The sequence below is a fragment of the Petaurus breviceps genome, unplaced genomic scaffold, assembly GCF_028583685.1.
Source record: "Petaurus breviceps papuanus isolate PSGF00001 unplaced genomic scaffold, PetGlider_PUasm1.0 685, whole genome shotgun sequence".
In the NCBI taxonomy this organism is placed as follows: Eukaryota; Metazoa; Chordata; class Mammalia; order Diprotodontia; family Petauridae; genus Petaurus; species Petaurus breviceps.
Window position 1 is genome coordinate 1,554,638 of NW_027186455.1, and position 16,292 is coordinate 1,570,929.

At 38.8% G+C, this 16,292-nt stretch overlaps 1 protein-coding gene and 1 long non-coding RNA gene across 6 annotated transcripts in view; one reads left to right on the forward strand and one right to left on the reverse strand.

The window, feature by feature from the left end:
* CLMN (calmin) overlaps window positions 1-16,292 on the forward strand; it is a 163,227-nt gene that overhangs the window by 529 nt on the left and 146,406 nt on the right. For 4 of the 5 annotated variants that reach the window (XM_069104249.1, XM_069104250.1, XM_069104252.1 and 1 more), the window contains exon 1: window positions 250-434. The exons of the other annotated variant lie outside the window; for it this stretch is intronic. In XM_069104249.1, the coding sequence (XP_068960350.1) occupies window positions 353-434 (82 nt within the window). In that variant the 5' untranslated portion in view covers window positions 250-352. Of the gene's footprint in view, window positions 1-249; window positions 435-16,292 lie in introns of those variants that run through there. 5 annotated transcript variants of the gene reach the window in all.
* Window positions 9,548-11,689, reverse strand: LOC138174093 (uncharacterized). The gene is made up of 2 exons (XR_011171615.1): window positions 10,187-11,689; window positions 9,548-10,076 (listed from the first exon to the last, which is right to left on the reverse strand). It is a non-coding gene; the product is annotated as an uncharacterized lncRNA (long non-coding RNA).

The window sequence follows — 16,292 nt, forward strand, 5'->3', positions numbered from 1 at the left end:
GAGAGACGCTGGGGTAGCTGACTGCCCTCCTCGGGCGGTAGACCTGGTAGCCAGGCGAGGCCGCTTCTCTTAACAGGCCTCCTTCCATCTCCCACTATCCCACTTCTCCAGCTGTAGTGGAAGACCTGTCTGTGGTGCTCTCCAGCTGTGCTCCAGCGGGGGCTGCTGCAGAGCTCTTTTTTTTTGGCCCCTCCTCCTAATCCTCCTCCCCTTAGTCTCCCCCCCCCCCCCCCCCCCGCTCCGCCACCGCAGCTGTTCTCTGCCACTACTGCTGTTGCTACAGCTGATTTGCTCCTCCGCTCCTGGCTTCGGCTTTCCTCTCCCCCCTCATTCCCCCACCCCACCCCCCTTCATGGCCGGGCACGAGTGGGACTGGTTTCAACGGGAAGAGCTCATCGGGCAGATTAGCGACATCCGAGTTCAAAACCTTCAAGGTAAAATAAATAAATAAATCATTCTTTCGTTAAGAATGGGTTAGATTGATGGCTCTTTAAAGGGTTCGAGAACTCTGATTCAACTGCCCATTTCCTATTCCCTTTGCTGTTTGGGTCAGGGTTTTGGAGACCATTCATCCCAACCTCTCAGCCCCATAATTATACCCTTGTCTGATTTGGGGAAGGAAGTCTATGAGGGTTTGGGGACAGCCCAGGGATCTCCAGGAACTTGGGATTAGTGCAGGTGTGAGAAGAGAGGGCAAAGGTGTGCACTGAATTCACTCTTTCGGAACTTTTGGTGTAAAGATTTGCACGCAAGCAGCAAAAGGCAGGTGGCTTCCTTTTTGCCACAAAGTTTGGAGAAGTTGAATTTATTTGGTCTGGAAGGTCGTAGGTAGAATGGAGACGTGAATTCAGTAAACCAAGTGTTGTTACCATTGCCTGAGGTTCTACCCCTGGTTTCAGATACTTCACAAGATTCTTGAATCCGCCAGGAATTTTTTTTTTAAGACTGTGTATATAAACATAAATATATAGATACAATAGGAACTTTTTCTTTTAAGTGATGGGTAATGGGAATGAGTGAAAAGTCAGACAGATGTGTGAGGGAGCAGGCAAAGTTACTGAATTCGTTACTGTGGTGTCAGGCAGAGGTACTTCCGCTTCCCCCCAAGACCACATTCCTGAAGGAATAATACCATATGGGCTTCTTTATTGGCGATCCTGCTGTGAGGGAGTAGCCAGAGCTCTCCTTACATCAGGGCTCTTCATTTAGGGAGAGACCCACTCCTGCCCTTGATCCTAGCATATCATAAAGAGTTAAAAAAAAGTCCAGAGACAATTCCAAACCAGTCTGATTTAATTTTTATGTTTCAGTTTCACCATAGGTAAACTGGGAAAAATACTAATCTCACTTAACCTCACAGGTAAATGTGAGGATAAAATGAGCTAGATAGAGACATGGAATATAAAAGCTTGGAAGGCCTTTTAGAATCATAGAGTTATCAGAGGGAGAATAACTATTAGAATCATAAACTATACACTATTAGGACTGGAAGAGACCCTAGGATGTAGACTACTGGAATGAAGAACATACAATGTTGGAGCTGGAAGAGAGTGCAGCCCCCTCACTTTACCAGGGAGAAAAAAGAACTAAAAAAAGGAAATGACTTTCACAAGGTTATATAGCAAGGTAAAATGAGAAGGGGCTGGGGAGAGGGGGGGAAGTTTCAGTCACAGGTGAAATTTTCCCAAACCATCTTTTCTTTGAGACTCAGTTATGGAAATTAGTAATTGAAAGAGAAACCTCAGTTTCTAAATGGGGGTGGGGGGAAGGTGCACCCATGTTCCCTATAATAAAGCTGGATGGGAGACTGGGCCAGAGAAATGCAGCTCTCTCAAGCAGGTGATTTGACTTTATTGCCAGAGGGCAGGCTTGTTTGTTTGCTGGGGAGGACCTGTGCAGTAAAGTTTAAACATTACACACTGTTAGAATGTTCCTCAGAAGTTTTGTTTATTCATTCCCCTGATAGGTTGAGCAAGGACTATGTTTTCTGAGGTAACTTGGATGGGGGAAGGGGTGGGGGGGGGCCCTTAGCCTTCCTCTTGGAAAGATGGAAATTGTATTTGCTCTCCTAGCCTAATCTTCCCCATCGTGATAAACATAAAAGGAAGATAGTTCTTAGGAGCTGGAGCTGGTAGGGACCTTAAGAATGATCTGGGTCAACCCACTCATTTTATAGACAAGGAAGAATTAGCCTAGGGAGGTTAAATTATTTGCCCTTACACAGGTAGCTGAGCAAGCATTTGAAACTCAGGTCATATGACTCCAAATCTAGGGTTGTTCTTACAACCCTATTAGGCTGCAGATACTAAAATAATATTAAGACCCACATTTCCTTCAACCTGGGAAGGCATTGGCCCCCTGGGAAGAGCACTGGATTTGGAATCTCAAGAAAGAACAGGATTTGAATCCAGTTTACTGCTTGCAGTAACTTTGGGCAATTCAGGCAAATAAGACACATAAAGCACTTCAAAGCATTATCTACATGCTGGTTATTCCTATGAATTCACTTAATCTCCCTGGATTGCACTTTCTTCATCTGTAAAAATAAGGTAATTGAACTAGGTGATACTGGGGACTCTTCTAGTTATAAGTCTCTGATCCATCCTCATGCCTGAGGCAATACTGGCATTGCTCTTTCTGATGTTATTAGAAGGCATTAATTAGACTAGTGATGACCTTAAAATGCTGAATGTGAAAACAGACTATTAGAGCTGAAATGGGCATCAAGAGCATCCAGGCTTTTTTTTCCCCACTCAGAAATGGGCTTTTTCTCCCAATATTTTAGATTTTTCAAGTAGAAATAAAGGTATTCAGATTGTGTTGTCAGTAGATGAATACCTGTTTGTGTTTCTTAATTAGTCAGTGCTAGGCACATAATGATTGCTTAATAAATACTAATTGATTACCTACATGTTTTGGGGTAATGACTTAGGCATTTTATGAATGCATCCCTTCTGTGTTCTCTTCTTTGACTGGCAAGGGGATACCCATGTCTTTTCTGCCCAGAATTCTCTTGAAAGACCTAGGTAACTTGCAGTATGACTTTGGGTAAGTTATTTCACTTGTCTGGATCTCAGTTTCTTCATCAGTAAAATGAAGGTAATGGACTGGATGGTCCCTAAGATCCCTTCTAATTTTAAGTCTTAGAGCAAAAGAGCCTGACCTGCTCCTGTCTCCCTGATTGGCCTCCCTCTCCTTCAATCATTTACTAAACATGAGTTTAATCCATATGTCTTGATACAGTTGGCCAAGTCCAGTAGTTTCCTCGTGCTCTGCTGGTACATAACAACCTATGACAAAGCTGAATAGTTTCCCAATCTATGACAAGTATGACAGGTCACCTATCAAAGGCACCAGCTCTTGGAGTGGAATTCCTAATCAGTCAGTATGGGTGGGAGTTACAGAAACAGGAATACCAATCCAAATAATTCTTGTTTGAAAGTCCACAGTTTACTTGCTACATTGCCTAGGTAGTATCATTTAACCTAACCCACTTAGAACTTTTTAAAAAAAATCTGTGATAATACAGGACAACGATGTGCGCACTCAATGTTCTCTGAAACAGCAGACTGATTTTTGTTATAATGGTGTCCGCCTCTATCTTTTGGGGCTGGGATTTGTGTGGCCCATTTCTGAGTATTTTGCATGTATGTGAGGTCAGATGCTCAGGGCAAAGTCACAGTGTAATTTATGACCTTGATTGGAATTAACTTGATATGTTCTTTGCTTGCTGTTGTCCTCACACTGGCACAGGGCACACTAGCTCGGAACATCAGAGATTACAAGATACAGATCGATTCTGGAGAAAGTCCTGTGTATATGTGTGTGTGGTAGGGGGTGGAGTTCATGATTGGTGGGGAATAGATGGGAGAGGGCTATAATCCAACTCTCACATTTAATAAATGGAAGGATAATGATTGACATTTGATGTTGACGTTAGCAGCCTATACATAGCTGGTATTGTCTGAGAAACACACCCCTCCGTCTCTTCGGCAGATAATGTCCCTGCTGGTTTGATTTTTTTTTTTTACAGAGCTGTTTAAGGAAGCTGAGGGGACCAATATTGCCGACCTTTTGATAAGATGATAGTATAAAATCACAGAGATGTTGACAGGCCTCCAACTTCCTCAGAACCATGAAGAGTTGAACAGAATTAACTGTCTTTTGGTTTGACTATGTTGGTTTAACTCTTGGCTGGGTTGCTTTAATTGTAAAAGAGCTTTGGGCTTTTGTAGTTGAAAGAGTATGGCTGTGCTACTTACTGCCCAAGTGACCTTGGTTGGATCATTTAACCTCTCTTTGGTCCTCAGTTTCCTTATCTTGGAAGCATCTAGATGGCATAGTGGATAGAGGCACCAGGACTAGAGTCAGAAAGACCTGAATTCTAATCCAGTTGAAAACACTTCCTTGTCACTAAACCCCTGGCTGCCTCACTTTACACAGTTGTAAAATGGACATAATAATAGCACCCAACTCCCAAGGTTCTTGTGAAGTCAAAGGAGATATTTGTAAAGCACTTGCCACAGTGCCTAGTACTTAGTACATGTACAATAAGTGTTCTCTTCCCCTCCTCTTGCCTTACTTCTTCCCTTACTCTTTCTCCTCTTTCCCTTTCCCCTCCTTCTGTCCCTGCCCCTCTCTCTCCTCCCCTTCTCCTCTCCCCCATTCCAATTCCTTACTCCTTTCCTTCTCTTACCCCTTCCCTTTCCCTTCTCTCTCCCTCCCCTCCCCTCTATTTATGCCACTATTATTATTTTTTCCTGCCTTATTACCATGACTTCAATTCTCTCCCCCACCTGCTCTCTGCAAAAAATCCCACCTTTCACTAGTAATTAATACACATAGTAAGGCAAAATAAATCCACACATCAGCCAAGTCTGAAAACATATGCCTTATTCTTCAGCTCTAGCCCACCAAGAGATAGGAAATAGGTTTCTTTTATCTTCAGTCCTCTGGAATCGTTGTTGGGTGCTGCATTGAGCAGAAGATTCTTAAGTTTTCAGAGACATTTGTTTTAACAGTGTGCTAGTCACTGTATAAAGTGTTCTCCTAGGTCTGGTTTATTTCTCTCTGGATTAGCTCATGCAAGTTGTGGCCTTCACTTCTGGCTAATGCATTTGAACCTTGTAAAGTCATTCTGATTAAGAAATCTTGGGAAATTCAAGGAGGTCTCTATGAATGTGCTTTTCTAGGGGTGGGGGAAGGGAGTAGCAGAAAATAAATAAAGTCATTGTCTTCTTGGTGATTGCATTATTAAAAAATTGAAGTTTGGTTCTCATGGAAACAGCATGATTTATCCAGTGTAAATGTTTCCACACAGGGGTAGCTTGTGTGAAATGGAGATAAAGCCAAAAAAATGTGATTTTAGAAATTCCTTCCTAAATGGGCTTATTTCACCTTTTTAAAATTTTCTATCAGAGAAAGAAAACAGAAAATTTGCTGATGAACACTCCTGGAAAAAATAATTTGAAAAGCAAGGCTGGTTTGTTTCTCAGTCAACAGATGTTTGAGCCTTCAGATTCTCCCTTCATTCATAGATCTTACTTAGTCTAGCAGTCTGGTAGAGCTACCAATGCAAATCGATACAGGGCCCAATATTACATAATCATCCCATAAGGTGGCAACAAAGGACTAGAGGCATATTGGATAGAGTGCTGGGCCTAGAATCAGAAAAACCTTAGACATTTTCTAACTATATGACCCAGGGGAAGTCACTTAAGGGGTCTGCCTCAGTGTCCTCCACGGTAAAATGTGGCTAATAGCAGCACTTACCATTGCTCTGGGTTGTTGTAAGGATCAAAAGAGATAATATTTGTAAAGAGTTTAGCACAATTTAGTAGGTGCTATTTAAATGTTTATCTCTACTCCCTCCTCCCCCCACTCAATCCCACCTCAAGTTGTCTGAGGTGAGAAAGTCACTAATAGGATCAAGAAAGGCTTGCCAAAGGAGATGTTTTGGGTTTTTTTGGAGGGGGGAAGACAGGGCAGTTTCGGTTAAGTGACTTGTCCAAGGTCATAAAACTAGTAAGTGTTATGTATCTGAGGTTGGATTTGAACTCAGGTCCTCCTGACTCCAAGGCCAGTGTTCTATTTATTGTGCCACCTAGTCACCTGGAAAGGAGATGGTTTAAAGTTTCAGAAGTACCTTCCTCATAATAGTGCTATTGTTACAAATATTGTTAACAAGTTTTATCCTCAATATACAGATGAGGAACAAAGGCTAGAGAAAGGAAATTATTTGGTTGATGCTAGAATATTGAATACAATTGAATAGAATGCTTAATCATTTAGTCCAACTACCTCATCATATTATCAAAGGAGATATTCTTAAAGTACTTAGCACAATGGCTGACATGTAATAGGGATTATATAAATGCCCCTTCCCTCCCCCTTTACCTTACCCCCCTTTCAATTTTAGAAATGAGGGATCTTTACTTAATAGGTTATTTGCTTTCACTTTTGCCCTGATTGAGGACTAAAATGTTTTTTATTTGGGAAGAAGTGCCAAGTAGGTTAAATGCCATTGAGGACTTGAGATATTTTCAAAAGCTCCGGGTTGATGTTAGGGCCAATAGGGAGGAAAATGATCTAAGGAAGAGTGATCAGTAAGGATGGAAGTACCTCTTAAGGGTCTGATGATTCAATAAGCCCCTCCTGCTCTGCTTCACTAGGCATTTTTTTCCCTTTTAAAAATCTTCCTTTTTATTATTATGAACAGAAAAAGAAAACTGCATTTCAAATTGTACATCTCTACTATGTGCAGCCTGTGGGGTATGTTTAATTTTTGTATATTTTAAATATAACATCACAAAATTGGAAAGTTGAGAGGGACCTTGGTGACCATATAGCTCAACCCGTAAATAAAAAGGAATGCTTGCTATTCTAAATCAGTGGTTGTCTTTTGCCAGAAGTTGTCAAATTTATTTGGTTTACAAGCCCCTTTAAAAAAAAATTGCTTTATGCCCTCCTGGAAATTTTTCTTTAATCCTTTAATGTTTTTTATTTAATTTGTATCATTTAAAAATATATAAAATATTTTTAATGATGCATCTTAAATTTAATAATTTATTGTAAATTTGTGTTTTTTTCCCTGAATTGAAATTTTGATGACTTAATATTATGTCATGTAACCATATAGCATTGTATTATAAACAAGTCGTTATATACATATTACTACCTATGCATGCTGGACTTCCCTACATTGGGCTACAGGTCACATTCACCTGCCGACACTTGCTTGTTAAGACCTAATGGCTGACTTGACCCTTGTTTACTTATAACTTGCATTTCGCGTGTTTATTTAAAAAATAACATAATCACTTTGACTTTAACTGTTACACAACAGATGAAACATATAGGAATGGTTTTTAAAATTTTCTTTTCTTCTTTCCTTATGTTTCCACCACCCTCTTATTTTTATTCAACACCTCCTAGTAGACCCGAGGTTACTACTATCCCCCTGGATCATTCTAGCTCCCCCCAGGAGAGCAATATCATCCACTATGGGAACCTGGCCTGTGACTGGATATCCTCAAAGTGAGAGAACCTATTGCTTCTCAAGACAGGCCATTTCCCTTCTAAATGGCTAGTTTTCTTGACCTAGAGCCTAAGCTGACCTTTTTGCAGCTTCTTTCTGTTGCTCCTGGCTCTGCTTTCTGGATCCAAACAGAACAAGTCAGAATCACAGAGGCACTGGTTCCTCTTCTACATGAGGCTTCAGATGCTTACAGAAAGCTATCATGTCCTCCTTGACTCTTCCGTTCTCCAGGCTAAACATGTGCATTTCTTTCAAACAATTGTTGCATGACACAGACTTGTGGCCCCTCAGTGCCCTGGTCACCTTCAGTGTTGTTTTTTATACTGTGGGACTCAGAGCTGAAGATAGTACTACAGAAATAGTCTGACAAGGATAGAGTACAGTGAGAATATCAACTACCTATTCCTAGAACATTTTTTTGTTCTTTTTTTTTTCAGTTATGTCCAACTCTTCATGACCCCATTGGGGTTTTCTAGGGAGATGCTGGAGTGGTTTGCCACTTTCTTCTCCAGTGCATTTTGCAGTTCAGAAAATTGAGGCAAAAAGCATCATTGAACAGCTAGCAAAAGGTGTATTTAAACTTAACCTGGCAAAGATATTCAGTAAGGATACATACAGTAGGCAAAAGGCAAGGCAGTAAACATTTATTATGTGTTTACTGTGTGCCAGAAACTGTGTTAAATGTGGGGAATACAAATACAAGAAAATAAAAAGGAAAATAGTTCCTGCCTTGAAGAAGCTTATACTCTAATGGGGAAAGACAACACACAAAAAGGAGCTAAAAAGTGGAAGGGGGTGAGGGGTGGGTGTCGACCAGAAGCAGATCAGAAGCAGAGCCTGGGCCCCTTGTCAAAACAGGTGGCTCTTGGAGGAACTTGCCATTGAGACAAGAAGGCTGTTTCAGGTGAGAAGGCTCCAGGCATTGAGGGAAGTCCCAGGGTGAGATGGCAACTGAAGGCATGATGTTAAAATGCAGAGAATTGAAAGCAGGGTTGAGAGGGAAATGAAGAATGACTGCCCTGGGCCCCTCCCCAAAATGGAGATCCCTGGAAGAACTCACTAATTGGAGAACTCTGCTTATAGAGCAGAGTGATGTTCCAGGGTGAGAAGGCCATTAGCACTTAGCTTCAGTAGACCTGTCTCCCTTCATCATGTGTAACCTTGTCTAGTCTTTAGGATAGAGCATAGTGACTCATGTGGTCTTAGGATATCCATCAAATTTAAAAGGCATTCCATGTGGGTGGGCCTATTTATGACTGTAGGTGACCAGGAAACCACATCAGTACAGTCAGAGGCTACCAGGAAGCTGCATTAAGGGTGACACAGCTTGAGCCTTGCCCCATCTCCAGACCAGTTAAGTTCTAGCTTTGTCATCTTTTGAGAAAATCTAGTGGAATTTGTTGTAGGATTGGGGAGGACAGGGACCTTGGTAGATATTGGTCCTAACAGACCCAAGTTACTTCACTGTTGACCTCCTGCTCTTGGACTCTGGCCAGCCAACCCATTTTGAGTCTATTTTGAGTCTTCTAATAAAGATCAATCTCTCTCTCTCTCTCTCTTTCTCCCTCTCTTTTCCCCACAAGAAAAGCATCTAATATTTTCTCAAAGCTTTATTAAAACCTTAATAAACTACATCTCTAGCTTTCCTCTTATCTACTAGTTCAGTAATCCTGTCAACAAAGGAAATGAGGTTAGTCTGGCATGACCTGGCCCTGATGGAGCTACTATGTCTTTATAATCATTACTTATCTTTTTAGATCTTCATCAGTTATTTCTTTAATGATCTGTGCTAGAATTGCTCCAGATAGTGGAGTAAATCTCACAGCCTATAGTTTGCAGCTCTTCTCTTTTTCCTTTTTTTAAATTGGGACACTTGCCCTTTTCCAATCTCATGAGGCCTCTACCATTTTCCATTATCTTTCAAATATTATTAAAATAGTGTCAAGCCAAGCACAAGCAGCTTTCCAGAGGACTGCTGCTGTGAACAGCTTCAAGGTTCTGATTACATACTATAGTGAACTCTCTATTTATTCAGTAATAAACTAACACAAAACATTGGCAGAAACCAAAGGACAGCATTCACAATGTTATGACATAACAAGTTATCACTAAAGTGGCCACATAGTTTTAAGCAAAAATTATCATTTAGTAAATCATCCTTAAGAAGCAGGCCTCCTTAAGGGACACAAAGTAAAAAGGTCAAAGTTCTCCATCCCTAGGTCACAATAAATCATAATCTTCTCAGTCAGCATTAGGTACCCAAGAAGAGGTCTTTTAATCTTGACTCAAGGCTGGCTCTCAGATTCCATGGTTCTTCTTCTATAGTCCCAGCTCCTGCATGAATCTACCCAACTGTCACCTGGATTCAAAGGCAGGCAGCTCTGAGCTCCTCGTCCATCCAGTTCCTTGTCCAGTTCCTTGTCCAGTTCCTCGTCCAGTTCCTCGTCCAGTTCTTCATCCAGTTCCCTTTCCATAGTGAAGCTCACAGTGTCCACTCCACCTCAAGTCCTCCACAGTTTTTGTTTCTGGGAAGACAAAGCTTAAAAGAGCCACAATAACATTCAACACATTGCCAGAACCATCATCAATTCATTTTCTGTCTGTGAAATCAACACAGACCCACCAACAAAGTCTGAGAACTCAACATACATCACGAACAAAATTCAACACAGAAGAGACAAAATCTGCCACCACAAGTGCTCTCCCAGTTCTGCTCTTTCCCAGTCTGGGCTTCTCCTTATATATATGGTCATTAAGCTCCTCCCTGTTCCACCCCTTCCTGATTCATCAGCAACAGGGGCTCACAAATTGTGTTTCTTAACAAAAAACTTGATATAATCAAGGGCAAGGCTTAAAAGAAACTTGAACTGAAACAAGGTGTTGAATAATTAAATAGCTGAAACAAGGTATTAACTACTTCTTTGCTTGCCATTACAGATGGCTAAGCAGTCCATCCTGCCAATTCTCTCAGGATCTGAAGATATAATTCATCTAATCTCAAGTGATTTGATTTTATCCATAGTAACTAGGTGCTCTTTTACTATCTCTTTCTCTTGGGTACTAATTCTCACTCATTGTTATTTTGTTGTTTCCTGTGTAAAAGTCATTTTCCTGTTCAGAGAACACAGAAAAAAAAAAGAGTTGAGCCTTTTCTCTGTTGTCAGTTATCATCATCCCATCCATCCCAAGCAAAGCACTTATTATTTCTTTGATCCTCCTTTATCTCCCAATATTGCTGAAAAAGATCCTTTTTGTTGTCCTTAGCTTTCCTCACTACCAGTCTCAGCTCATTCTGATTTTTACATTGTGAATATTTTTTTAACAGTTCTATGCCAGTATTTTATATTTATCTTCTATAATTAACCTTAGTGTAATCTTCCATGGACATTGGTCCAACCATGAGCACTTAATTAAAGTGAATAGATAGACTGGGAAAATGAGGAAACAACAAAAAAAGAACTTAACCATAAAAACCTATTAGAATGGCAAGGAAGACAAAAACATAAATTTAGAAGACAACAATGTAAAAACTCAAATAAAAATGTTCATTGAACCTAAAGCCAGCTCTTCCTGGAAGAGTTAAAGAAAAAGATAAGAGTGGTAGAGGAAAATTTGGGAAAGAAATGAGAGTGATGCAAGAAAATTATGAAAAGAGATGAACAGCTTGATAAAATAGGCATATAATTACTGAAGGGAATAAAACCTTTAAAAAACAGAATTAGTCTAATGGTGAAAAGAAGCACAAAAATTCACTGAAGAAAAGAACTTCAAAAAAAAAGCAAAATTGATCAAATGGGAAAAGAGGTACAAAAGGTAGCTGAAGAAATTAAGTTGTTAAAAATTAGAATTGGGCAAGTAGAAACTACTGACTCCACAAGACTTCAAGAAATAACCAAACAAAGCAAAAGAATGGAAAAAAAAAACAGAAGAAAATATAAAACATTGCATTGGAAAAACAGATAGAGGATAGATAATTTAAGAATTATTGGGATACCTGAAAGGCATGATCAAAAAAAGAACCTAGACATCATATTTCTTTTCTTTTTTTGGGGGGGGTGGTGGCACTTGGGGTTAAGTGACTTGCCCAAGGTCACACAGCTAGGTTTTTTTTGTGTGTGTGTGTTAGGTGTCTGAGGCCAGATCCAAACCCATGTTCTCCTGACTCCAGGGCCGGTGCTCTATTCACTGTGCCACCTAGCCACACCTTAGACATCATATTTCAAGAAATTATAAAGGAAAATTGGGCAGGAGGGAAAGAATCTGGAAATCAACATTGAAAAAGAAAAGAATGTTTAAATTCCATCCATCCATCAGTCTCTTCTTTGTGTTTTGCTGAGGCTTTTTACTGGTTGCTTTTCAATGAATTTTTTTTAACTTAAACACCCAGTTCATTGATTTGTTCTTTCTCTTTTGTTAATGAAAGTGTTTAAAGAGATAATTTTTCCGCTAATGATTGCTTTGGTTACATCCCAGTAGTTTTGATATGTTATCTCAGTGTTTTATTTCTTCAAATGCAATTATATATTATTGTTTCTTCAACATGTTTTACCCACCAGTTCTTTAGGATTAAATTCTTTGGTCTTTAAGTTTGAATGCTTTCTTCAAAAGTCTTTATAAATTATAATTTTTATTGCACTATAGTTAACAAAGGATGCTTAACATTTCTCCTTTAGTATATTTAAGTTTTTGTGTCCTACATTTGTTCAGTTTTTATAAACGTCATGCATAGCTGAAAAATATGTATATTTCATTCTGTTTCCATTCAGCAATTGAGATTCTCATATCTAGCTTTTTACAAAATTTATTTGGGTTCTTTTATTATCTATTTCTCCCTTTAATTCAATAAAATTTTCCTTCTTATACTTAGATTGCAGAACATTTGGTGCATATATATTAAGTGATGATATTTTTTCTTTATCTTTAGTGCCTTTAAGTAGCCAGACTAAAAAAGCAAAAGTACAAGGAAATTAGAATGTGCTCAAGTATCTAGTTCCTTAATACTTATACTCTTTTTAGACATATGCAGTATTTTTTCTTTAAGTTGGAAATTAGAGATTTTGTCTATGACATTCCTAGGTGTTTTTAAGTTGAGGTTTCTTTTGACAGATGGTCAGTGGATTTAGAGCTACGTTACTTTGATATATTGAAATATGATATCCAAGTTTTTGGATGATTGTGATTTTCAGGAAATTTGATTTTGAAATTATCTTCCTTAATCTGTGTCCCAAGTCAGTTGATTTTTAAATTAGAAACTTTATATATTCTCCTACCTTTTCAATGTTTGGATTTTGCCCCAATATTTCACATTGTTTTAGTAAATCACTGAGTTATGTTCAGTCGATTTTCTTTTTCATGTAGTTCATTCACTACTTGAATACAAGTTTTCCATCTTCTTTTCTAAGCTATTCATTCTCCTTTCATTTTTTTTTCCTCCTGAACTCTAATTTCACTTATAACTTCACTGTTATAATCCCCTGATTCTCTCCTGACAAATCAGTGCCAAGATCTGGTTTTATGTTCCTGATCATTAAAGCACACACTGACTTATTATATTGCTCCCTTCTCTTTTCAGTTTGTTGTTTGGTTTCAGGTTCCTTTATAGGAGTTCATGCTGGTTTCCTTGAAACAACTTCTTTCCCCATCACTGTTGGCTTTCAGCCTATTTATCTGTGTATGCTGGTTTCACTGGTATGATTCTTCTGCCTGCTTCTGCTGGCTTTTGCTGTTACCTAACAGCACACAGGCTTCTCTGGTTCCTCAGTATGCCTCTCCTGGCTTTTTATTGTCTTCTTTATGTAGTTTTGGATTGGATAAAGGAGCTTACTCTGTTTCTTTTCTTTATATAACTTTCTTGTTTTGAATAATACTTATTTGTAATAATTACTGAAATTAATATATATAATTTTATATTATATTATCCAAAGCATTTTACATATATTGTTTTATCTAATTCTCAGCACAAGTCTGTGAAGTAGGAAGTTAACAAAAAATACTTTTGACAATCCCCAAACAATGCCTTATGCAAAGACCTTTTAGTTTGGGCTATTCAACCAAAAGAAAAAATCATCCTTCCTGGTCCCTGCTATGCCTTTCTTTGATACTTCCTATAGCCCAGCAGTCATTCAAAGTCCTCAGTAGGTTAAAAATCAAAGATTCTTCATCATAGGGGCTAGGATCATATCAGTATTTAACCCTAAGTAGGGTCCACTCCAGTCCACATGAATAATAAATACCTCCTTCTAGCCAGGAATCAGTGATGTTCTTCTCATTTGGCTATACCTTATCAAGGCAAACCACACTCCGCCTTCCCCCCACAACCCTGTATATTTAGACTAACCACTTGGATTAAAGGGGAAGACAGATCACATATTGGGTTGATGTTTGTCAAATCAGGGCTTAGCACCTGCCAGGAGTGTCACAGAAGCAGCTCAGTAAAGCTATGGAGGTTGAAACTATAGGACTGACATGTGGAAGAGGGGTTTGATTTCTTCTTCTTGTCCTCAGAAGATGAACAAGAAGCAATGGGTGGAAATTGCAGAAAGGCAAATTTTGACTCAATATAAGGAAACTCACTAACAATTAGATCTGTACAAAGGTGGAATTATCTCTTGAGGAAGCAAGTTCTCCTTTGCTGGAACTCTTTAAGCAATAACTGCATGACTACTTGTTGGGGATATTTTTAGGGATGAATTCCTGTTTAGATACAGGGTAGACTGACCTCCAAATCAGAGATCCTCTCCTTATGTACTACACATTTCACATTTTTATGTTGACTAAATAAATGTTCCTTGTTCTGGGGTCCTTTTCAGGTATTTGCTGTAGTTTATTCAGGAGATCTGGACTTATCTACTACCTTTCATGTCATTATCTTAAACAGGAAGTCCTGGTGCTTTTTCTTAATTCTGCAAATACTAGCCATTGCTGTGGCTGTATGTACCTCAAGAAACTTATGTTATTCTCTAGAGTATCATATATTTCCTTTGCAGAGAAAACCGAAGCAGTTCAGCCGGTTTTCTTGTCTTCTGTTATCATCCCATCCGTACCAAATATTGGATGGAATAATGTAGTAGGATTTTTCTTTAGAGCCAGGGGTTCCCAACCTTTATTTTTCTTTTCTACATAATCCTTTGGGCCCCTGAACCTTGTGAACTCTTCCTCAGAATTGTTTTTAAATAAAAGAAGATGCATATAATTACAAAGGAAAATATTAATTTTGAAAGAGTTACCAAAAATTAAAAATAAATTCACAGACCCCAGGTTAAAAACCTCCTGCCTTCGAGCAGAAATCAGAATCATCACTAAATATAGAAAATCCATCCTAACCTATTCAAATAAACTTTAAACAATTCAGTCTTGTTTTCAGTTCCAATTTTTTCCACCCTTCCCCCACTCATTGAGGGAAATATGATACCTGTTACACATATGAAGTCATGAAAAATATTTTTCCATATTAGCCATGTTTTTGTAGGAGGAGGGGATGGGGGGGATGGGAAGAGGGAAAAAGATATGCTTCAGCCTGCATTTTAAGTTCTCTGTCTGGACGTATATTTTAAAAACATTTTTTTAAACTCGTTTTACATCATGACTCTTGGAATTGTGGTAGGGATCATTGTATTGTTAAGAGTTACCGAGTCAAAAAAAAGTTACTGAGTCTTTCTCAGGTGATTGTGTTTTTACAATATGCTGTTACTGTGTAAAATGTTTTCCTGGTTCTGCTCACTTTACTTTGCATCAATTTATAGACATCTGCCCAGGTATTCCTTTCATCATCTTTTACAGCACAAATAGTATTCTTTAACATTCATATGCCATAACCAATTGATACACATCCTCAAATAAGCTATTGATATCACAAAAAAAAAGGGAAATAGAAAAGGAAAAAGACACTTAATATGATTGTCACAATTTACTACAGAGTTTTAACTGATATGGTGCAGATGCCAAAAACAAAGAGAGCTGAAGGACCCAGAAATTTCCTGGTTGTGTTTGTTAAGTTGTGTCTAGTTCTTTGTGACCCCATGTTGGCGTTTTCTTGGCAAGGATATAGGAATGATTTGCCATTTCCTTCTCTAACTCATTTTACAGATGAGCAAACTGAGACAAACAGGGTTAGATGACTTGCATAGGGTCACGTGGCTAGTAAATATCTGAAGCTGCACTTAAACTCATGAAAATGAGTCTTCCTTATTCCTAGCCCAGTGCTCTATCTACTACACCCCTAGCTGCCCCCAAACTACAAGAAGTGTCTTCTCTATTCCAAGTAGAAAAACATGGCAGCCAAAGATAACATTGTTTTGGAAGAGACATCATTTGTAAAGTGTTCCAATGGGGAATCCATCAACAAGCCTTTATTCATTTCTCACCACGTGCAAGGCACTGTATTAGGTACTGGAGATATAAATATAAAGAATGAGAAGGTTGGATGATTATGCCTATTATATGTCAGAAAGCAGCAAAGATCAGGAGGGGATAAAAAAGTCTACAGGATGCTTAACCTGAGACCTGACTATGCTAGATCATTCCAAGACAAAAATACAAAAAGAAGAATGTACAAAGATGAACCAAATCTTTTTAGCACTTCTGTAACAAATTTATCATTATTAACAGTGGATCCTCCACAGCTGTACTCAGTAGCCTATTGAAATGGCATTCAAGAAGTTCAAGTATTAAGAATAGTTGGACCCAAGACCAGATATATGCAGAAAAATATATGTTCTGGAGGCAGCTCTTTTGAAAGCAATTAAGGAATCATTTT